This window comes from Canariomyces notabilis (genome assembly GCF_033297395.1).
Source record: "Canariomyces notabilis strain CBS 508.74 unplaced genomic scaffold N656scaffold_4, whole genome shotgun sequence".
Taxonomy (NCBI): Eukaryota; Fungi; Ascomycota; class Sordariomycetes; order Sordariales; family Chaetomiaceae; genus Canariomyces; species Canariomyces notabilis.
The window spans coordinates 1,418,951-1,441,251 of NW_027041826.1; the positions used below are offsets into that span (position 1 = coordinate 1,418,951).

General features: G+C 55.0%; 8 protein-coding genes across 8 annotated transcripts in view; 3 read left to right on the top strand and 5 right to left on the bottom strand.

The window, feature by feature from the left end:
• Positions 1-5,875: 5,875 nt before the first annotated feature.
• On the bottom strand, positions 5,876-6,955 carry N656DRAFT_776527 (uncharacterized protein). The gene has a single exon (XM_064814653.1). It carries the CDS (start codon positions 6,545-6,547, stop codon positions 6,374-6,376), a length of 174 nt encoding a protein of 57 aa, XP_064672974.1. The 5' UTR covers positions 6,548-6,955; the 3' UTR covers positions 5,876-6,373.
• A 161-nt stretch (positions 6,956-7,116) lies between these two features.
• Positions 7,117-8,162, top strand: N656DRAFT_501430 (uncharacterized protein). The gene has a single exon (XM_064809856.1). The coding sequence runs from the start codon at positions 7,313-7,315 to the stop codon at positions 7,895-7,897; it is 585 nt and encodes a 194-aa protein (XP_064672975.1). The 5' UTR covers positions 7,117-7,312; the 3' UTR covers positions 7,898-8,162.
• Positions 8,163-10,414, top strand: N656DRAFT_501431 (STE-domain-containing protein). The gene is made up of 2 exons (XM_064809857.1): positions 8,163-8,547; positions 8,610-10,414. Exons 1-2 carry the CDS (start codon positions 8,427-8,429, stop codon positions 10,232-10,234), a joined length of 1,746 nt encoding a protein of 581 aa, XP_064672976.1. The 5' UTR covers positions 8,163-8,426; the 3' UTR covers positions 10,235-10,414.
• Positions 10,415-13,026: 2,612 nt separating this feature from the next.
• Positions 13,027-14,130, bottom strand: N656DRAFT_787921 (uncharacterized protein; the record flags this gene model as incomplete). The annotated part of the gene is made up of 3 exons (XM_064816650.1): positions 13,027-13,623; positions 13,695-13,792; positions 13,869-14,130. The coding sequence occupies 3 exons, from the start codon at positions 14,128-14,130 to the stop codon at positions 13,027-13,029; spliced, it is 957 nt and encodes a 318-aa protein (XP_064672977.1).
• Positions 14,131-14,284: 154 nt separating this feature from the next.
• On the top strand, positions 14,285-15,244 carry N656DRAFT_835386 (Phosphoribosylformimino-5-aminoimidazole carboxamide ribotide isomerase). The gene is made up of 2 exons (XM_064818749.1): positions 14,285-14,870; positions 14,941-15,244. Exons 1-2 carry the CDS (start codon positions 14,369-14,371, stop codon positions 15,231-15,233), a joined length of 795 nt encoding a protein of 264 aa, XP_064672978.1. The 5' UTR covers positions 14,285-14,368; the 3' UTR covers positions 15,234-15,244.
• Positions 15,245-15,398: 154 nt separating this feature from the next.
• N656DRAFT_501640 (uncharacterized protein) lies at positions 15,399-16,093 on the bottom strand. Its single transcript, XM_064809858.1, has one exon. It carries the CDS (start codon positions 15,968-15,970, stop codon positions 15,563-15,565), a length of 408 nt encoding a protein of 135 aa, XP_064672979.1. The 5' UTR covers positions 15,971-16,093; the 3' UTR covers positions 15,399-15,562.
• Positions 16,094-16,216: 123 nt separating this feature from the next.
• N656DRAFT_703985 (DUF1709-domain-containing protein) lies at positions 16,217-20,610 on the bottom strand (the record flags this gene model as incomplete). The annotated part of the gene is made up of 5 exons (XM_064811139.1): positions 16,217-16,690; positions 16,761-17,527; positions 17,594-17,945; positions 18,090-20,441; positions 20,506-20,610. 5 exons carry the CDS (start codon positions 20,608-20,610, stop codon positions 16,217-16,219), a joined length of 4,050 nt encoding a protein of 1,349 aa, XP_064672980.1.
• A 1,107-nt stretch (positions 20,611-21,717) lies between these two features.
• Positions 21,718-22,301, bottom strand: part of N656DRAFT_796073 (uncharacterized protein) — a gene marked incomplete at both ends in the record, with an annotated part of 1,541 nt that continues 957 nt past the window's right edge. Inside the window, one exon of the mRNA XM_064817489.1 lies at positions 21,718-22,278. Coding sequence (XP_064672981.1) covers positions 21,718-22,278 — 561 coding nt within the window. The remainder of the gene's footprint in view (positions 22,279-22,301) is intronic.

Consider the following 22,301-nt stretch of genomic DNA (forward strand, 5'->3'; position numbering starts at 1 on the left):
CAAGCACCTGCGATCGATGCCGGTCCTGCGATGATTATGGACAGTCTCGGCCAATCTCGGCCCTTACCACACGAACCTCCCTGAGAAAATCTCACCATGCGCGGGATCTAATGATCAACTCCAATTCGCCATGTGGCCATCATTTTTACAAACTACACGTGTAGTTGCGTACCGGTATTTCATGCCTTCTTGCCGAGAACCGGAGCTGGCTAGCCGAAAACCAACGGCAGGGACATGACGTCGAGACTGTGGTCTAAGCATGGTCCCGGGCTAACTAAGCTAAGCAGTCGCACAGTTGCCGGCCCATCATTGCCGTCACGGTTGGTTGTCTGCTAGTTTTCCCCCGTCCGAGCGCTCAAGGCCGGCCTTCGTATGTACCCCTGGAGTCATGCAGCATGCGCCAGGATGGTACTCGTCACCCACGAGAGTAGTTTGCTCGTGGCCCCCAGGTTGTGCCTAAGGTTCTACGGTTTCAGATGGACGATCTCCTGCTTACCCAGCCTCCCAGCGACGACTGGTGAAGGACAGGCTGGGCTATCGGTTCCTGGATAAACAACTCTTGACAAGGGCCGGTGAAGAATACCGCCAGGCTCAAGTCTCTAAGCCGGGCAAGCGGCGAAAACTAGAAGCCGTCTTTCATGGTGTCCTAAAATCTGAAGGTGGCTCAACAACGAATCGGTCGCGCCACCCACCTGACTTCCATGACGGCACCTCCTGAGTCGACAGTACAAGTATGTACATACATACTCAGGACCAATCCGCGCCCGGGTCATCCTGGGCTTGAGCTACTGCAATGTGTTTGTTGGTCGTCGGCACGGACAGCGAGGCGGGCTACGCACGGTGTTCAGGTAAGCATGCTCGAATGTCGCTGCGGGGTCCCGGCGATTTGGCTCGGCCAAGGGGGAGATGGGCTCACTCTGTTGAGCTATGAAGGTATGGTAACGTATGCAAGGTACATACAGGACTGTACACTGCCTACATGAGTAGATTCATATGTAGACCATAGCTGGAAGGCATATCGCCGCTTGGCAGGGGGAATGTAACGGTGCTGTGCTAATAAAGGGGCTCCAGGGGCGGCTCTCAGTTGCCTGCGGGAGTAGGTGTGTAGACCAGATAATTGGAAGATGACTTACACTCCGCACCGCTCCATCTCAACACCCCATCCGTGAAGTGCCTAGGCAAAAGAAGAAGACATCCAAGTGTATAAAGTGTACAAGTACTGTATCTAGGTAGTATGTACGGAGGGACTCGGGTGTTTCCTTACCTACGCATGTCCCACTGGTAACAGCCCTGTGAAACAGGTGTTAGCAACTAGATCACAGCTGCCCTTGACCTAGGTGACCAGAGACCTCAATTCCGTGCGGCGAGCTTGAACAGCCTGGACCTACTGTGGTAAGTTCCAGCTATGCTAAATACCTTAGGCATATGTGCTTCCCCCTTTTCGCTTGCCTTGCCGCCCCTTGGCCTGCGCTGTTTGCTGTCGCGATCGCGCTCTGGGATTCTCCGGACTTTAGCAGCCGAGCCGTTGCCTAACGTTATGCCTGATCAAGTGAAGGTCAACGTTATCTGTAGTGGACTTGGACCGCTTTGGTGAGTTCGGAAACATTCCCAAAGCATAAGGTATTCAACAGGTCGCTTGCTTGTCAATCTATCTCAAACAGATCGCAGGAGCTACCGGGCTGCTCTATCCAGACGACCCTGGGCCAGGCCGGTCCCTGTCTTGGCGGCTCGATCGGCGCATCTTGTCGTCCCAATTCTCCAGCGCTGTTTTCGGCTTTTGCATGTCAGGTACAACCCAACGTCGGTTTACGCTTTCGCAATTTTTCTGGAAGAAGCTGTGACATTCATGTCAAGTTTCACGTCTTTTTCCTTCCCCCTGAACCCCACTTCCAACCATCGGAGCGTCTGTTTCGGAGACTGCATCCACTTGCTCTAGGCAGAATTCGGAAAGGAGCCGTTTCCTTTTGGGGCAAACCCGAGGTTCCCCACCAACATGGATCTCCCCCAACAACGTGCACGGGCCGATTCTCGAGTCTGGTGTACATGTAACGTTAGGTACGAAGGTACGGACACACTACGAGAAAACATCCAGCCCGGACACGACGTTCCTTCACTCCAGAATGGTCTTGCACTGCAGATTGGCACGTCGCCGCCCGGCCTTTTCACCTTTGGCTCCACAGGCTTTCTATCGGGCCGCCGAGTTGAAGAGCGCCGCTTATGCACGCTGCCAGGAACACCAATCGACGTTGCAGGCTGAGGACGGGAGAACGGCGGCTGGATGGCGCTCGTGCTCAATTGCGCCCGTTCGCCTCCACTTTACAACAATCCCAGTTCACAACCATCCGGGTTGCTTTCCTTTGAGTGTACCAAAGCTCACGGTTTTCTGTCTAGATCTTCTTGGCATATAGGATAGAGAATTGGTTGACTGCTCTTTTCCTTAGGGCTGCCTTGGAAGCTAGAATCGAAGGGAGTTCTTCCCTTTCGTACTTCGTACAGCACAGCACAGCACAGCACAGCACAGCACATAACTACAAGACTTGGGGTTCCTGGTACTGTTACTACTAATAGGTAGCGAGAGGCCTAGCACTACCTACCTTACGCTTACTCCATACACATCGCTACTCTTCCCCCTTCACCTGCTGACGCCCACAGATAACGTTCCGCCGTCCTGAGTCCGGCAAACAGTCGTCAGCTTGTTCTCGGGTCGGCGTGATTGCGCGGGCGCACACAGATCCACCCTGCATGAAGCAGATCTCGCCTGTACTGTACTGTACCTGCATGGGGAGGAATTACCCGTTCCCAACCATAGAGGGATGGCATTTGCCGCCCTCCCAGCGGATATCTTCACTGAACTTCCACTGATAGCCAGACAAGTCCTCAGTGCTTTTCCACCGCGCGATCTGAGCAATCGCCATAGGACAGACCATTGCTTCGTCCTCTGATGAAGCTTTCCGCTGCGGCCAATCTGTTGCGCCACCCGGCTGCTATTCTTGGCCGAGCCCGTCATCCCGCGCCAATCCGTTTAAGAAAAATCGCCAAACCGCATCTGAATGGGCCAATCAGAGCTCTGAAACTCTCGGGAGTCCCACCGCGGGGAAAGAAAAGACTGGCCGACCCACCCACTCACATCACCTCAAGCGAGCAGATCCGATCTCTCTCTGCGTATCGCTTGACCTGCCGGTGATAGACACCAGCACGATGATTGGGCAGGCGGAGGCAGCAGGCCTCGGGGAAGGCGCGAATGTTGAAAAATGGCTTTGTTTGCTTTGTTCAAAGAGCAAAGGCGCAAATGCAACTCCTGGGGTAATCCAGATTTCAGTAATGCCAAGATCTGTCCGGTGCGGACGCCATCCAGATACCTTGGGCAAAAGCAAACAACCTTACATCATGGGTTAGTCAGCCAGAAGGATCAACGCCTCTTGTCATCGCGTAGGATACCGCGAATCCAGGGGTTGAACAGCTACAGCGCAACGCAGCGCCAGCAGCTACGCATGCCAAACAATTCAAAAGAATGCGCAACTGGGTAACTTCAATGTTTAACTGAGCGATCAAGCATGCACTCTCTTAATGTCATAGGTAATTCCACCTTTTCCAGCTCTTAGGGGCCTACTACCCTACAGGCAGCTGATAATTTCATGAAGGATGCGGCTCGACACTGACGGCGTGCCTAGGGTGAAGTACCTACGTACGTACAAGAACAAGCCTGCTGGTGATTGACAGTGGAGTTGCCAATCTGTGGTCGTGATGCCCTGGCATCAGCAGGAGAACAAGCTGTGCCGTCGGCACAGAAGCTCTCTGATACAGCTCGCCCGTTCGTTTCACAATATGCTAGTGACAAGTGATCACCGGGAAACCCTGCAGCGCTCTACACCAACTTACCTATGTACTTTACCTATGCTTCCTTGCGTTCATTTAACTACAGAACGCGAACCAACGTACTCATTCATTCCACACGCGTACACACCAAACGACAATACACTTACCATAGGTGGCACCGGGCGGTATGCGAGTTCACGGATGGCCTCGCAGAATCTTCAACGGTGTATGCGCGCCGGGCACGTGCATACCCCGAAGCATGCAAGTGCGCTGGCGCCCGCCCTACGACTTCTCCCGATGTGGCTGGTCAGGGAGAGAATACGTAGGGCTGGGAGAAAGTAGAAATCGCAGGGCTGGAGAAAGAATAGAATATGTATATCCTGGACAGTAGTGGACGGAACTAGTAAGTGGAATGATGATGACGATGATCCGGTACCGTAGCTCCGTATGATGCTTGGTACTCCGTAGTAGCTGTCGGTGCTACGGCGTATGTAACAGTTATGTATGCTGCCTGGCTAGAGTCCGCGATGCTTACAGCACCAATGTATAAATTCATCCACGGATATCAATGGCAAGACCGGGTTCCTTACCCCTCCAGAGGCCGATAAATGCTGGCGCTGCCTTAGTTTCTGCCGGCGAAGGATGGAGGAAGATTACCTATGCAAGCAGCAAACCAGAGGCCGTGCAGGGAAGGAGAAGATGTTCGCCGCATTTGTGGGGATAATATTACGATCTGGAGTTCTGGACGGGAGGGAAACGCCGATCACTGAGATCATTTGGTCCGCAACAGGCGGGTATATCTCCGAACAGAAGAGCCTCTTCATGTAGTGTATGACCTCGCTCGGGCTCGCCTTACCCAGCACGTGTATTTCCTTCAGTTTCTGGCAGACGCAATGGGCACTGATGTCTACATAATGCTTAACCCAAATGCAGTAACTGGACATTGTCCCCTTTGCGTGATTTGGTTGAGGTTAGGTAGACGGGTACAGTAGTGCAGACTGCTAAGGGTTATACACAGTAGGGGCTAGTACGTACCTATGTACAGTAATACATTCTCCACTAAGCTCCAGCTTTTATGGGTACATCTCGTCCAACTGACGTACTGTAGATCCTTTGACCAGTCATTGCACTTCAAATTCTCGCCGCCCTTCTGGCAGGAGAAAGATGGAGAGACAGAGATGATGAACTATGTTATACATACGAAATAGCGCCAGAAAATCTACACTACCACCTAGTGGCGTACTAGTGGTAGTAGGTACTCCGTACCGCTCGGAGCACTGAACTTCAATTAGCGCAGAGTGCCTACGGTACAGTATACATGTACTGTACTGTACTGTCCACTAGGACCCTGCCTGCCTGCCTGCCGACTTGAGCTATTTCTGAAGCACGTTTCAGAATTGACCGGGTGGGATTCCAAAGCTCGTGGCTGGGGCACTGCCCCCCTGCTGTGACCAAGGGGCGGGGGAACGGCAAGACGGCGGCACAGATGCGGACACGGACAGCCAGCGGATGATGGGAGCGGGAGAGATTGTGGCTTGCCTAGCTGTCCTCGTTCTCGACGCTAATAACGCGGCGACAGCTCTGAATTGGATGTCAGCAGGAACGAGCACAGACAAGCAATCACTCAATACCAGCGCCGCCCAGCCCGTTCCTGTTGCCTGGGTTTCCATCGAGTTCGACAACCATCTGACACAGTAGTTAGGACCAGTACCTGTCTGTTCATTGGTCTGGACAGAGTGACAGACAGCTCCTAATGTAGTTGGATTGCTAGTAGTAGCACTTTGTCGCATCGGTCCAATTTCCAGTGGGACGTTTACCACTGGCGATACGTCAGTCAAACTGGACTTGTAGTTGACGTTTATAAAGTCCACATTCGGCACTGGTTGAGCTACCCGTTGACATAGATCCCTAGTGTGATGCGACCCTGTCTGTCGCCCTCGCCCCTCTTTATGTTTATACTTCACAGACTGAAGTCGCTGTTTTCGAAAGCTGACAAAAACGGCAGTCATGCGGTTGTCGGGTTAAGGTGCTTCTAGCCTCACACGTCCGCAACTTCCAGCATGCTGGTAGCGGAATGCGAGATGTATACACATGTTGAACAACTGGCTACGTCTGGATGAGTAACATTGGCCTGGAGAGAAGGCCGCGTCGTCCCGCCAGCTTCGCGCTTCCGCATCGCGTAGCGGTGACGGCCCTTGCTTCCAACAATAAGAGCGCCCGAGGAACTGTCTGGGGCTTGAGGAAACAAGGGGTTTCATGCCAGAACATCAATTGGCTCGACAAAATACAAAGATGAACGCCATAAAGAATCAACGCCCAATCACCGCCAGGGGAAGTCGGGCGCAACAGACCTACCAGAGGATGAGAACTGTCATAAAACAGGCGGATGTGAATCAAAGTGCTATCAAAGAGCAAATGTGGTTCGGAGACAATAAACACAAGCCGCCTGCGGTATCTGAAGCCTTCGCGCAACAGTGCTGGAAAGAGAGATAATTGCTATCAGCTTACCTCAATCCTAAAAATATGTCGTTTAGTTAGGTACGTGTAGTGAGCCGCATTACCACACAGATCCGAGAGGCCAGTGAGGAACGGGAGCCTCGGCTGACACCATGGTCTCTCTGTGTGCCGTTTCCTCTTCTCCATCCCGGAATCGCTCAGCCGGGTTGATGCCCGGATCCATCCTCCGCACTGGTCGCGTGTACTGTCGAGGCTGACACTGCGCCGACAGCATGGCTACTGCCTCCCATCTCGGCGTCTCGTAGCTTGGCTTTTAGTTACGGTCCTCAGTTTAGGGATATGAGCTGGACACTTTATGCCAGCGAAGAAAAGCGAGCGACAATTCATAACGTTATCGCAAGGCAGGCGAAAAAGAAACGAAGGGCAAACGAGCATAAGCAACTGGTTTGGGGAGGCGAGATGTCTCTTGCAATGCGTAATGGGGGCGACTGGAGAGCAAGGGAGTCTCGACTCACCACGATAGGGAGATAGCGGTGCGAAGCAGGCCGGCCCCGGTTTACATAACCATCCTCGCCATCCTAACTTAAGGTCGGGCCTCTTATTAGCAACAAGCAAGTCAACTTTGGTTGGAGTTTGGTTGCAGTGATCGCAAAGAGCTTTTTTGAGTCGGTGCATTTCTTGGCCCCCCCCGGACGCGTTGTTACCCTCGAGTCATTGTTGAGAGGGACAGCTCTAAAAACCTGTCCCTACTGTATGTATGTACCTCCGTATTGTACTTGCACAGTCCGCCTTGCTTTGGTCCGTTAGCGCCGGGCCTGAGAGAATCAAATGACCAGATACCTCACCCAAGATGGAAACATTGCAAATACTAGTAGAGGAGGTTAGGTATGATCAAAGCTACCATGACCCAATTCTTCCTCTAATCCATTCGTTTATTCAGCTTCTGGGCCCGAGCTGGAACTTCATGCTGGGAGCTGCCCGGGACCAAGAAGGCGCTAACAAATAGAGCGGTGGTACAGCACACTGTGTACTCTAACGTATGTGGCTGGGCATTGGGCTGCCAGCGAATGGGATGAGAGAGCACTGGATGCTATGTGGGATGTGTGCTGGCCCTTGTGCGGTTGAGATTTTTGAGCGGGACCTGCTGGGACCCGCTAGCGAAGCTGGATGCGATTGGCACTTGGACCGTGCCATTGCCAAATGGGTGGACACTGGACAGTGGACACTGGACAGGCTGGGCGACAGGGCGCTCCAGGACGGACCCCAAAGCAACCGAAAGTCATTAAACCCCCAGGCCCCGTCGCCCTCTTTAACCCACAATCCCTCTGCGATCTCTTTCCCCCCCAAGACTCTTCTTCGGCCCCCTTTCCCTTTTTCCCATTCTATCTGGACAGTGTCGCAGGAGGGTCTTTTCCGGTCACTCATCTCTACTGCACTTGCACGCCAGGCCTCTGTCACAACTCACAATTCTCATCTTTTTTCATCCCATCAACACCCCAGAGGTAATCTTTTGCTCTGCAGCAGCCGACCGCAGCGCTCCCGCCGACCGTCTCAGACATTACGTGTCGCAGCCCTTCTCCCACCGCCGCGCGACCCTGTCGACCAGCTCGCCGTGCCTGTGTGATAGACATCGATACCTGGGGATCCTTTGATCGGTTTCGTTTCGTTCGAACAAGAGCTTTAATCCCATTCACCCATTGTTTCTCGGCCCTTGTCCTCCGCTTAGCCCCCGGCAGCTCAACGGCATCCAACGACCGAACGGCCCTAATCACTCTCCCCGCCATCGCCGGCCGCCCACAGTCGCACAGACGGGCCGACTACCGCAAGCAGCTCTACTTGTTGTGCTAATTTCCCATGTCACGGGCTGGCCTCGGGATTTGCGTTTAAAATCAAAACAACCTTTTACTAGGCAGTGCCTAATCATTCATTTACTTTGTGTGTGTTTTTTGGGTTTTCCACACTTGCGCCCCCAACCCCTATTTTTGCAGGGTTCAGCGGTCGCATCAACTGGGTTGCATCTCCGACCGACATCAACGCCGTCTTTGGCCCGACATCTCGCCCATCCGGCCTACCTGCAGTAGTCGGTGGTGGCCGCCGTTTCTGTCTGGGCTCGACAGAGGGCCTTGACCGCCAGCTGCGGCTTCACACACATTATGTACTCGCAAAGTGCATCAATGGCGTCACAACAGAAACCCGAGACCTTCATGCTGAGCACTGAGGCTCAGCGAGCTCTCCCGCATGATGCTCAGGTAGCTCTGCAGCAAGTTGACAATCGTAAGTGCCCCGTTAAGGGAAAGAGAGAATCCCAGGTTCAGTCGGCTAACACCCGGCTGCAGTCAAGTACTTCCTTATCTCAGCGCCAGTTGACTGGCAACCGGATCAGTATATTCGACGGTTCCTCCTTCCGACCGGCGAGTATGTTTCCTGCGTACTATGGAACAATCTCTTTCACATCTCTGGCACCGACATTGTACGATGTCTCTCTTTTCGCTTCCAGGCCTTTGGGCGCCCCGTGAAGAACTCGAAAAAGTTTGAGGAAGGCATCTTCTCGGATCTTCGAAATCTGAAATCCGGTACAGACGCGTCGCTCGAGGAGCCGAAGAGCCCGTTCCTGGACTTCCTCTACAAGAACAACTGCATTCGGACTCAAAAGAAGCAAAAGGTTTTCTACTGGTACAGCGTACCCCACGACAGGCTCTTCCTGGACGCTCTTGAGAGGGACTTGAAGCGCGAGAAGATGGGCCAAGAGGCGACCACAGTGGCTGTCAGCGAGCCAGCGCTCTCGTTCCAATACGACTCATCACAGTCACTTTTCGAGCAGCTTACAAAGGCCCAGCAGACGAACTCTTCGTCGTTCAACGCGCAACAAGTTTCTTTCACTCAGCCCCAGTCTAATTCCCCGGTTTTGAGGGCAATGGATTCGATGCCTCCTCCGCAGATGATTCCCCAGTCAATGGCCCCTTTAGCGGATGGGATGGACGCCATGATGCCTTACGGAACCATGGGGATGGCCCCGGCGATGCCACCCGCCATGGCGCCGACGATGCAGGCGATGCAGCAGCCAGTAATCAAACGGGAACATGATTACCCCAGGGTTCAGTACAACCAGAATGGCGTCCCAATTGCTCAGGGCCACCAGCGCCACGCGTCAATGCCCGCATTCGGCCTCGAATATTCACCCGCGCCCTCTTTTGGCTCCTCTCATTACGATGACTACAGCCAAAGGGGCATTTCATTCGAGCCGCTAACGCCTCCCCAGCAAGCGTTGGGCATACCGGGGGAACCCGCTTACATTGCTAATGAGGAGACCGGCCTATATAGCGCTATTCCCGACCATCTCAATCCAGCTGGCGCTCTCAACGGCATGATGCATCTCCCGCCGTCAAATCTGGCTGGTCCGTCCTATACTCGTCCTTATGCGTCGAACGGTGTTTACTCGGTAATCGAAGGATCGCCGACATACAAGCAAAGAAGACGACGTTCATCCATCACCCCCTCCATGCCGACGGTTACAATTCCGAATGGCGCAACGGCTCACCGGCACTCGGATCTTCGAAGGTCGGTGTCCGCGTCCGTGGGCCCAGTCACTGAAGGCGAAGAATCCGGTGACAACTCGCCACCAGGGTTGACGTATGGCAACGCTGGTATGCAGCTCAACGGCCAGCAGCACAAGGAGATTCTGGAGCTCTCCCGGCACGGCACTCCGCTCTCCACAGTCGAAGGCAGCCCTGCGCTCAATCCCATGGCTCTCCAGCAACACGACTTTTCCCCGGTCACCGGCGACGAGCTAGGACCCCTGAGCGACCAACGGCCGATGATGCAAAATGGTGGTCCCCATGTGGTACGCAGAGCTCGCTCTGCGACGGTCATGGAACTCGGGCCTTATCCCCAAAAATCTCACTCGTGCCCCATCCCGACTTGTGGCCGCCTCTTCAAGAGGCTCGAGCACCTGAAGCGGTAAGGCTGGTGATCAGTTCGTTTGTCAACGTGGTATACTATTCTCCTGCCGGTGATCTAACCTCGAATTCCAGACACGTGAGAACACATACACAGGAGAGACCCTATCATTGCCCTTATTGTAGCAAGGCGTTTTCAAGATCAGACAACCTAGCACAGTATGCCCCCAATTTTCCTTGCTATATCATTTCCTTTGTCAGTCGACAAGTGGGAAGTTGAGCACTATGTTGTGCAAGTGGCACGCCAAACAGCGAAGCAAGCATACAAGCCTACAGAGATCGCCAATTGCCACTGCACAACAGTAGCACTGCACAACCGCTCCAGCCGACACTGTCAGTCATCTGTACGGGACTGAGGACTAACCATGTGGTTTTGCTGTAGGCACAAACGCACCCATGATCGCGCTGATGGCGGCGAGGGCAACATCAACTCGGGCGAGGAAGAAGAGCAGTACTCTGGGGAAGACCAACTTGACTCGCTGGAAGAGGCTTCTCCGACGTCTGAAATCGGTTATGTTACCGGGTCTCTGGACTCGGCCGTCAACCATGCCGCCTCGAACATGAATGGCAACATGCATGGCATGCCCCCAACAAACTCAGCTGGGATGACATCCACGCAAACGTTCAATAGCCTTCAGACACTCAGCATGCCCATGACGATGAGCCAACCGCATGCAATCGACGCTGGCGGGATACACTGAGACCCTACTGCGGTGGTCAAGCCACCCAGCGGTGTAGCGAATTTTAGTCGAATATAACCAGTATACCTAGGCACGGGAGACACGAGTTCCTTGGGCTTCGCCGACCGCGGAGTCTGTTGATCCGTGATCCCTGGCTTTTTTGTTCTTTATCTACCCACTTATAGCGGGGACTTTTGTTTATCCTCGACGTCAAGAAGTGATGTCGATTCGGAAAGCGTTGCGGAGGGCAAGTTGTGCATTCGGTTCCTTTTGTTGGGATTTCCCTCGTCTTGTTTAACGACGATCTCGGCCATTGCCTTGTATGGGGCAAGCCGACATGTGGCAGCGCTGCTAAAAGGTGCATCACGATAGAAACGGGTTGGAGAGGAAACCAAAGCCTTGTTGTTTTGTGCGCTCTGCGCTGGTTTTGCACTTCTCATTTACACTCCGCTCAGGCTTCTAGGGTCGCTGGGTAAGGTTACACCAAGGGCCATTGGATGCTGGGGGAGGAGATGGGGGAAAGAGCAAACAACGCACCGTCTTGTGTATATATATATACTTTTTTTCTTGTGGTCTGAAGCCGCTGCCTTCTCGCTGTGCTCTATGACGTGGAACAGAGCCGGCTTTCCCTCGGTTGGTTGTGATGATGGGAGGGCGGGCTTGAAGTATGCGATACCAAGCAGAGTGATGAAATTCCATATCCATTTTATACATATATGAAATAGCGGACCAGCGCTGTTCTCGATTCGAGTAAATATGCCTCCCATGTGTGCGAGGGTTGGAAATACTAGATTGAATGCTTGTTTGTCGATTGGAAGCTCAAGATAACTCGGTTATCTACCCACAGGCCTCACGTTTGAGCGGGCATTCAGATCCCCCTGTTGAGTCTTTACCTCCTGCGCACTGGAACAGAGTCGAGTTGAGACAAAAGAATTGTCAAACTACGAGTTTATGACTGTATATAGGGATAAGACTTGTTGTACCACTGCATAGCAACTACGTACATACACTATAACCTATCTAAAGCAATACTTCTATCGGTTCCAGTCCAGTCCAGTCCTGTCCTCTCCCATATTCTATTCCGGGGCAGCGAGGAGCACGAGACCAGATCGACACATGTAGATGTCTCTGGGCATGGTCGGTGGAAGCATATTATTATACCCATATTACCAGGTAACCAGATCGGCCGGTCGATCATCCCCGCTTGCATCATGACCTGGGTAGCCGGGGAGCCCGGCGCCTGCCCAACTTTACTACCCAAGTCATGCGTAAACACTACAACACGTGGCGGGCATGGCGGTTGGCATCTTGTGTTCTTTGAACGCTTTCAAGATTCGAAAGGTACACACGGACACACAGACACTGGTCTGGGATAGAAGTGGGAGGACAGAATATGTCATGGGGACTGTGTCATGGTATGGAAGGGTTATGGCCCAAGTGCCTGGCGTAAAGTATGTGAATGGCGTGCATCTGCAAGCCATCCGCCGCTTAGTTCAAACCCGGCCATAAAACCCAAAGAACGGGCAGGATGTGACCCTGATCAAGGTTGAACTGGTCGAGACCCGGTAAGCTTAACCTAAGCTGGCGGCCCGCCGATGCTCTCCGATGGGAACAACAGGGTTGGACAGAACACGTGGACGTGTTTCGGGTTTCTCCCAGTAGCCGTTGCTGCAAGCCTAGTGGTATATTAAGGTTGTTCTCGGGCGCTTCCGGGCTTCTGAGAGAAGTACAACTGGCTGGACTGGATTTATGGGCCATCTCATCTCATACCATAGCCGTTGCGGACGAAGGGCTGGCCGCTAGGTTGTAGTTTCCCCTCCCCTATGAAAGACACGTAGAGGAGTCCTCTGAGGCAACATGACCTGGGGGCGGTGGTAACCCGGGATGGTAATAGCTGTCGGTGTTTGCTTTGCTTGTGCGCACAGCGTGTGGGCAGACAGATGAGGCGGCGTCCTCGAGTTCAATCTGACTGGAACTTCTCCTGCTCGAGGTTACGCAGCTTGGGGAGGACCGCTTCCAGGACTGGTCTGACAAGCTCCGCCGTGGGCTCAGTCAGGATAGTTTGCAGATCGACTCCAATACGGCACAGATGGAGGGAGTGGCCGTGGGCGGGTAGATCACCTCCTTCTTTTGCCCCTCCCTTTTACACCCGCGCCTCTTGCAGATGCAGCAATCGCCTTCGCCTCTCTGGCACTGATCCTCAGCTCTGCGCCTCTCATCTTCCCCACCGCCGGCAAATCCACTGGCCTGGCACCCGAGCCTTTTTTCTTGTTCGATTTCGTCTTCTTCACCTCCTTCTCGAGGATGATGCCGTTCTCCCTGGCTTCTCTCCGCCGTTTCTCCTCCTTGGCGGCGGCCGTGCTGACAATGCCCTTGCGCATGGCCATGGGCATTTTTGACTGGGTCAAAATGCTCTCCTTGGCACCCAATGCCTGCACACGCATGTCGGTCATCTTGAGCGCGGTGCGGCCGGCCGAGAAGGCGCGCGTGTTAGCGGCGGTGGCGGCGGCGTGCTGTGATTGCCAGTGCGACGCGTTGGCGCCGGCGGCAGAGAGGATGTGGGACTCGGCGATGAGCCGCTGCAGGGCGAGGTCGTTGGCTAAAAATGCGGCACTGTCCTCGAGTTGGTCTTCGCCAGACGACGCCGCTTTGGTGCTGCCTGCCCTCTGTGCCGCTGCAACGGCCTGGTCGCTGTGGATTGGTGGTCGGGATGACTAGTCCGGCTGTCAGCACTCGAGAGATAAAAACAGCAGCAAAGGAAATGGGATAACGAGATCGTCTTTACAAGATAGGCTTTGAGCTCGCGCTTGCTCATTTTAGAAGTGTCGATTGGTTTTCCGGTCGATGAGTGGTCGACCACCTCGACGACGTGACTTTCGGCATCTGCGCCGCAGGGTCAGCTTAATGAATGAATGAATGGTCTGGCCAGGCCATTCGTGGGAAGTTGTCCATTGCATACCCTCATCATCGCTCTCGCCTGAATCAGAAACCCCGTCCCATTCTGATTCGGACAGGTCACTGTCAGATTCGCCATCGTCCTCGTTCTGGCTGTCGTCGCTGTCGTGGCCAACGTTCGTCTTTGGCGGAGGGACAAGGGGTGCAACGGCGAGCGGCTTAAATCTTGCCTCAAAGTGTCGCCTTAGGAGCTCCTGGGCATCTATGGGCGCTTCCGTATCGCCGTCCGGGGACCGCGATTTGCGCTTTCCTAGTAGGCTGGGCATCGCTAGACAATCGACTGGACAAGGCTGAGTTGACAATCGTGGGCTCCTTTTATCATACATAAAAATTTCCGGAACCTTGAGGACTAGTGCCTTATCTTATCGGTCCATCATAGTGACTGAACATGGAAGTAACGACCCCTCCAGCCCCTCCCCTGTAAGTGTAAACAAGCTCCATGAAACCATTTCACCTGCCATATTGTAGCTAGTATAACCTTATCCTTCACTTAGACTGTCAAAAATGACACGGTTCCGGCCCTGCATCGACCTCCACGCCGGCCAAGTAAAGCAAATAGTGGGCGGGACTCTGGACAGCAAAACGGCCTCATTACAGACAAACTATGTCTCCCCACATCCTCCAGCATATTTCGCCCGTCTGTACAGGGATAACTCCCTCACCGGCGCCCATGTCATCATGCTCGGTCCCGGCAACCGGGACGCGGCCATGGAGGCGCTAGCCGCTTGGCCAGGGGGGTTGCAGGTCGGCGGTGGGATCAACGACAGCAATGCGAAAGAATGGATTGACGCCGGCGCCGAAAAGGTCATCATCACCTCCTTTCTCTTCCCCTCAGGAACTTTCTCCCAGTCCCGTCTGGACGCCGTGCTCGCAGCGCTCGGCGGGGACAAGAGCAAGCTTGTGATTGACCTCAGCTGCCGGAGGATCAGCGACGACGCTGGCCAGGACAAGTGGTTCGTGGCCATGGACAAATGGCAGACCATAACCGATATGGAAGTCTGTCAAGGTAAATAAAGCCAAGCTGCCGCTGCTTCCTATAAACCGCCCTCCCTTTTACTTGGTTAACCACAAGGCAGAATCAATCAAACGCTTAGAGCCCTATTGCTCCGAGTTCCTCATCCACGCCGCCGACAACGAGGGCCTACAGCGGGGTATTGACGAGGTGCTCGTGCAGCGGCTGGCCCAGTGGTGCAGCATCCCCGTCACGTACGCCGGCGGCGGGCGGAACCTGGATGACCTCGAAACGGTAAAGCGCTTGAGCGGCGGCAAGGTGGATTTGACGATTGGAAGCGCCCTCGACTGTTTCGGCGGGAGTGGTGTTAGGCTAGCAGATTGTGTTGAGTGGAACCGGCACCAGGAGAGCAGTTAAAATAGAAAACATCTGTAAACATACTCGTCAACTCCCCCCTGGGCCTGGCGACTGGATGATTCTGTTAAATTCACCTTGACTCATGACATTGGCCGCGATCCACAGACACATCCAGGCGCTGACCCGGTCCTATCATTCACTTAACCCCTTTACCAAGGTAGAATCAAGATGCAACAGTAGATGCATTCCATACACTCACTCACTACTCCTAACATATGTAACTCAACATACAACACAAAACCAGTGTCTGGGCTGTCTGGTTTGATCCTGCGGGTCTAAACCGACCCCACCTCCGTCGCGTATTAAATGCTAGCCAGCTTCAAGCCAGCTCAGCTTTTCCACGTCCCCGTCTCCAAGTCCCCCTCCAGAACCCAGTCCACCACAGAACAGCGGACATACTGGGGTCGGGAGTGAGGTGAAGGGACCAGCAGATGATGAAGAAAATAAGAAGCCAGATATCTACACCGCCCCGCTCCACACGACAAAGTAACCCAACAGTAGGATAAAATATAACTAAGCAGAATGCGCAACGCTAGACAGTAGAGAGGCGAGCTGGCTGAGACGACGGGGTGTAGAGCCAACCAAGCGCCGAGAAGGGAAAAAAACAAAGAAATCCCTCGTGAGAGAGCAGGACCAGATAGGTAAAAGCGAAAAAGAAAAGAGGGCGAGAAGGACCAGCCGGGCGAGCATGCCGGACCCGAGCCATCGTCTTCTCCATACGGCCCATTCCCATCCATCCTCCGTCATCCATCGTCCGTCGTCCATCATCCCCACATCTTCTTCGTCTCCTCATCTCCCATCCATCCATCATCATCCCATTCCACGCCGTACCAGACATACCGACAAACAGACCCTAAACAACCCATAATATTCCTTCACATCCTGACGTCTTGACATCTTGACTTCGTCCCGTCATATCGAAAACGGAAGCAAAAACAAAATCATAAAAAGAAGGGGAGGGGAAGACAAGAGCCCAAGCACGTTTACATGTACGAGCTCTTGGTGCGGGAATGGACTCTCTTCCCCTCAGCCCTCTTCCTGATAGCCTCCTCCCTTTTGAGCACGAGCTCGCACCACTTGCCCTTGGCCCTGGACGAGCCGGTGGCCTCGTCATCGCTGCCGCTGCCGAGGCTGTCGCGGCCAATCACCTCGCCGAGGACCTTCATCCAGCCCTCCTTGTCGGCCGTCGAGTCGGCGTAAAAGTCGATAAGCTCGCCGTTGTTGAAGCGGATGCGGAACCCTTCCTCGACAAACATGTAGCCCTCCTCGTCCTCGGCGAAGGCGGACCGTCGGCGCTTGCCGTTCTTGCCCGTCGTTTCTTTTTCCATGAGCGTGCGCCGGTCGTCAATCAGCCGCTTGGCGTTGGCAAGGTTGATAGTCGCTCGCGGCTGCCGCGTCGCCTCGTGGTACGCTGTGAGTTTGGTGCCCACCAGCTTGAAGTAGCGGCGACGCCAGTACTGTTTTGTTTTTCCTCGTCAGTTTCCTTTCTTTTCACAGAGCCAACAGGTAGCTAGGTGAGGTACTCACCGGACAATCTCCTCCCTGCTGACTCAAATGCCCCTCCCACATGCGCGCAAGCCGCTCCTCGGCCGCCTTCATCTCCCTGATGCACCCGTTCATGCTCTTGGGCATGTCATCATCGGTAGCCCCCTTGGGGCGAGGCACAAACAGCAGCTGCAGCTCGAGCTTGCCAATCTTGTAGGGGGCGCGGCGGACGACGCCGGTGCCGCTGCGCTTGCTCTTGACGCTGGACGCGAACCCGGCCTCCTCGGTGGCCCACTCGTTGAAGGCGGCCACCTCGACCAGGTACGGGCGGCCAAAGCAGCGCGACTCGTGCTCTTTGAGGCAGACGTAGGCGCGCGCGAAGCTGCCGTCCTCGGCGGCAAGCGGGGACAGCAGATCCCACGCCGTCGGCTGCGCGGCCTTGATCTGCAGGCGGGCTTGCGCCTCGCGCTGCTGGGCCGCCAGGCGCTCTTCTTCCTCCTGCTGCAGCTTCTGCCGGAGGTCCATCTCGCGGCGCTTCTTGGGCGAGGCGAACACGCGGCTGAAGGTGGAGGTCTTTGGCTTGCTCGACTTGGTTGGGGAGGGTAGCGCCTTCTTCAGGGCCGCTGGGGTGGACGGCGGCGGGACGGGCTTCTCCAGCTTGACGTTGAGCGTGAGCTGGAACTCGAGATCGTTAGGCACGACCAGCTCAAATTCTTGTCCAATGGGTGCGTTTCGGGCAAGCTCGAGCCATGCTGTCGTGACGCAGTGCACACCGTTGTCAAGTGTGAGGCTGAACCACGTGCGCTCGTCTGGGTAGGTGTTTTCGTCAGCTGGGCAAGTTTCTTCTCTACGCGCTGTGTGTGGCATGGACTTACTCTTAGGGAGCGGCAGATCGAGGTCCTTGACTCCCATCACCTTAACAAAAAGCCTTCCTCGCTCACCGCTCTCGCCGTTCGACATCTCGGCCGCCAAATCTTCCTCGCTGAGCTGGGTTAGTGCCGCGGCATTGCTCTCCTGACCGGGGAGCGGCGGGACTGGTCCGCTCGCAGGGGTTCTCTTGCGGATGCTGCGTTTCCTCGGCTGGCCGTTCCACGGCTCGACGGTCCATGACTGGGGTCGTGCCGCCTTCACTGGAGAGTTTCCGGCGGACCGGCAGGCGCGCAGGTCGTCGGTATCCTTGTCGCTCGCGGCAACCAGCTTCGTGTTCTGTCGCATGAGGTAGCCGCGCTGGTTTTTGGAAGCCATGTCAGTACACTTGCTGTCTGAAGTAGTGGCCAAACTCATTTCTTGCCGCTCAGGCGCCTGTCTACTGTGACATACGCTGGCTGAGCCAGTAGGGGCTGAGTTAAAGGAAAGTTGATGGAACGCAACCTTTTGTGCTTCAATGACACGATCAAAATCCTTGTCAAGACTGAGGCCGAGGTCCAGATCCAGCGTCAGGCTGCGTTTCTTAAAGCTCGGATGGCGCTCGAGGAAGTCTTCACCGTTGGCCTGGCTCGTCTCGGCGCCCATGTCGCGCGAGATGCGGCTGCGGCTCCGCTCCGGGATCGGTGGGATATCGGGTACCTCACGGCTGACCTGGCGTCGAGCTTCCCGCATGGCCGCTAGGTCCGCGGGAGTTGCCGAGGGCCGTGTCTTGAGCTTTGAGCCGGATGTAGACTTGACAGTGGCTACTTGTTCGGGGATTGCAGGAGAGTGCCGAGCTTCTTCGTCGTCACTGTCAGGCATAGGATGGTGGATGACCGATTCAGGCGTGCCGGGGTCATCGTACCCCTCCTCAGGCTCACCCCAGCCGGATCCGTCGTATTCGGGCTTGGTCATGGACCTTTTGAGTTGCTGCTCTGGCGTGAAGGGCCGATGGGGATATGCTCCATCATCGGTCATGGTGGTCTTCTCAGGCTCTGCAGACGCCTTTGCTTCCTCGGATTTGGCCAGTTGGGGCGACTCACAGTCCTTGGAGAACTCGTTGCCCGCATTTGCAGCCGGAATTTCCAGTGATGCCGCAGAGCTGAAGTCCTGAATACCAGCGGGCGGGTCATTGACTGGGGTAGTGGCTCGGGGAGTAGGAGCCTGGTCATCTTCCAGGTCCTGACCCTTGTTCTCCTGAACCTCGTTGTCATTGGAATACTGACTCTCGCAGTCATCGTCGGACTGCCGTTTGTCGCCGTTCAGGTCCTCACCATCCAGGGTCTCAGATACATCGTACATGTCGGGGATGGAATAGACATCAAACTCCTTGTCCTCGGCATCACGTTTGACGATAACGCTGCCCTCGTCGTCGGTCTCCTCACCCAGCATGGAATCCTCAGTGCTTGGGATTGGCACGTCGGGATCATACTGGAAAGCGTGCTCGGGAGACGAGGCCGGAGGAGGCGACGAAAAATGATAATCTGACTCGCGGTCCAGCATCTTGTTTCCGTTCACGCGGCGCATGATGGACTCACGCGAGATGCGGGGAGGAAGCTGGTACTCCTCAAGACCCGAAAGCTCTCCAATGGTGTCCTCTTCCTCGTCGCCTGAGCGAGGCTGGGAGCTTGGGCTTCGGGTCTCGCGCTCCGGCGTCTGGCTATCACCGCGGTCCCGAGGTCCGGCGCGCCTCATACGGCGTTCCCGCTGCTGCTCAGCCGCTGACTTGCCATCGTCGGAAAGCATCATAAGCTTGAGGCGCTCTTCAAGAGACATCTTGCCTGTGCCAATGTTCTGCAACTCAGATTTGGGACTTGATGCTTGAGGGGGCGAAGGCAAGCTTCTCTGGCGCTCCGGCGTCCCGAACTGACCCATGCCGGGGAGGGGCGGCAGAGGGCGACTCTCGCCATTTGAATTGGACGAGTCAGTGCGATGGTGAGGTGGCTTCACAATGGGCGCCACATCGTCTGGCATTGGGCTTTTCTCAAAAGGGTCGTCGTCATGGCCATCGTGTCTCCAGTCATCGGGACCGACCACGGGGGTCTTGTCAGTATCCTCCAGAGAGGCGTCAAAACTGTCGTCCATGTCGATACCATCGTGAATCATGTAGTGATCGTCATCATCATCATCCTCATCGGAATCATAACTGCCTTCCCTGGAGTTGCTGCCAATGGATGACAGATCCGGGGTGGCCATCTCATACTCATTGACCTGGGGCGGTGCCGCGTCGAAGGTGACGCTCTTGGCATGCCGATGGAGTGATCTGCCCTCGGGCAGGTGACGTTCGGAGCCAGAAGTTTCGGACCAGGTTCCGGTCTCTGTATCAAAGCTACTCTTGAAGCGGCTCGACGAGAGCGACGACTTGGTGGGCGACGCCTGGTCCTTGCTGGGCGTCATGGGGCGCACCGGCGGGCTTGTTGGCCGCGGAAGCGACGACTTGGTGGGACTCAGGACGGGTATGCTGGTCTTGCTCTCGCTTCTCTTGTGGCCGACTCCGCGGTTCTCAGAGCGGAGACTGGCAGCGCTGGCACCGCCAAAAGCGCTGCCCTGGACTTTTGCCAGCGGACGCTCGATGTGGGGAATGCGAGTCGGGTCGTACTCCTGCTTTTGCTCGAGCGCCAAGATGTTGCTGTTCTTGACGCGCGAGGCCTTTTGCAGGCGCTCAATTGAAGAGCGGCGGGTTGGCGACGGCGAGCCGGAGCGACCGTCGTGGCTGTTCTCAGAGTTGAAGCTCCGGTTCTGCCAGAAGAGACGCGGCGAAGTCGCCGTGTCCAAGGGCGACGACTGGAACGGAGATGAGTCGGTGAGTGTCATTTTCTAGAAGTCTGCGTCAGCACACATGGAATCACTTTCATAGCAGTAGAATAAATAAATGTCTTACTTTGGTGGTCTGGTTCCAGCTCGGCGAGTTCCGCCGCTTCTCGGTCGGCGAAATCTCCGACAGAGGCCGCGGAATCGCGCTGGCGGCCTTTGCGGGAGAAGGCATTGTGCTGCTCTTTGAAACACGAAGTGGCTGCACCTGGTGTGAGCGCAGTCGTTAACTTTGGGGTGCAAGAAGACGAGGGTGGGGTTTGTGGAAATTGACAAGTGCAAGAGCGACCTACCGGATCTTGTGTTGACATGCTCAGAATTACTTTTGGTTCTTTTTTTCGTTTCTGGTTTGACTCGGATTGCTGATGTCGGCTACTGCGACCTCATTTCCGCGAGTGAAAAAGAGAATCTCAAAGAAAAAAGTAATTGTGGAAGGCAGGTGTGCGCAGTCGCAAAACCGGCTGGTCGCGAGACAAGCTGATGAATTGCGACGGGAATCGCAATGAATTGGAATTGGGGTATCAAAATGAGGGCTGAACCACAGCGCGCACGTAACCAAATATCCAGCCACCACTATCAAAAGATGTGATGGTGAGGTTAGGGAAGTGAGGTCAACAGTTCAACCGGCACTGCAGCACCGCTGGAATCTTGTTTGTGATGTTTAAGGGGAGCTCGTCCGGCGGCAGAGGTGCGGTTGCAACGGTGTAGCCAAGGCCTGATTGGCTGTCGCAAAGTAAACAACACCCACAGCCCCTCGTCTGCGGTTTCGAATGGTTGCCAGGGCAACCCAGCATCCCCTCTCCCGTTCCTACTTCATCCAGGTCTTTCCCTGCTCGCTCTTTCGACGAGCCAGGTTTTCTCGGGTACCGGTAGGGAATGAAGATAGCGCCTAGCCAATTCCAATCAAGCACTCTACGTTGAAACACGTTGATTCTGATCTTGTACCAACGGATTTCTGGACAGTGACCGCCCGGCAAGTGCTGCGGAAACACGGAGTACTTGGCACAAGTGCACAAACGCAGTTTGGAAGCCGAACTTTTCTATCTCGTCACCTCCGGTTGCCTCCTCGTTCACTCTATGAAGTGTGGTAGCAAATATGTTTGTATCGTATTGGTCAAAGGCTGCCGAAGCAGCACGATTGTAAATTAATCACTATTTCAAAATTATAATTAATACTACATGTAGAATGTAACGGATGGCCAATTCCTACTCCGCCCACTCCTTCTTTCTCCGTCTCTCGATACGTGTCATACGCTCACGAGGATGGTTCAGCCGCCTATATTCAGTGCTTCACCGGCTCAGGGCAGGTGGACGTCTCGGAGGACTGGACGATGGCGGCGTGGATGATGAGTGCCGGGCCGTAACCCTTAGGGCAGCTCGGGTACACCAGTGCCGGCGTCGAGTATTTGGTGGCATGGCCAACGTTGTCATTGCCGAACGTGTACGAACCAGGCGCGCACTTGTCGATGGGCAGGCAGCTCAGGTCAACATGGACCTCATCAATGGCGTAGGGCGGAGTCACGAGGTAGGTGACCGTGACCTTTCCAGACGAGTCGGCTGTGGCTGTCCAGGTGCCCACCTGCGTCGCCTTTGAGATGTCGTTTCGCCCGGCACCGACGTAGAGCGGTCCACTTATTCCGGCTCGCAGCTCCGACTTGGTCGGTGTTTGGTACCAGCCCCAGCGGTTGCAGCCTTGGCCAGGCTGTGTGTCGAGGGTTTGGGACTTGCCCGGCTGGTATCCAAAGGCAGTACCAAACTCGCACACCGTGGGAGTTGGCTTGGTGGTAGATGTGGTAGTGGTGGGAGTGGGCTTGTCGGTAGTTGTGGTAGTGGTGGGAGTGGGCTTGTCGGTAGTTGTGGTAGTGG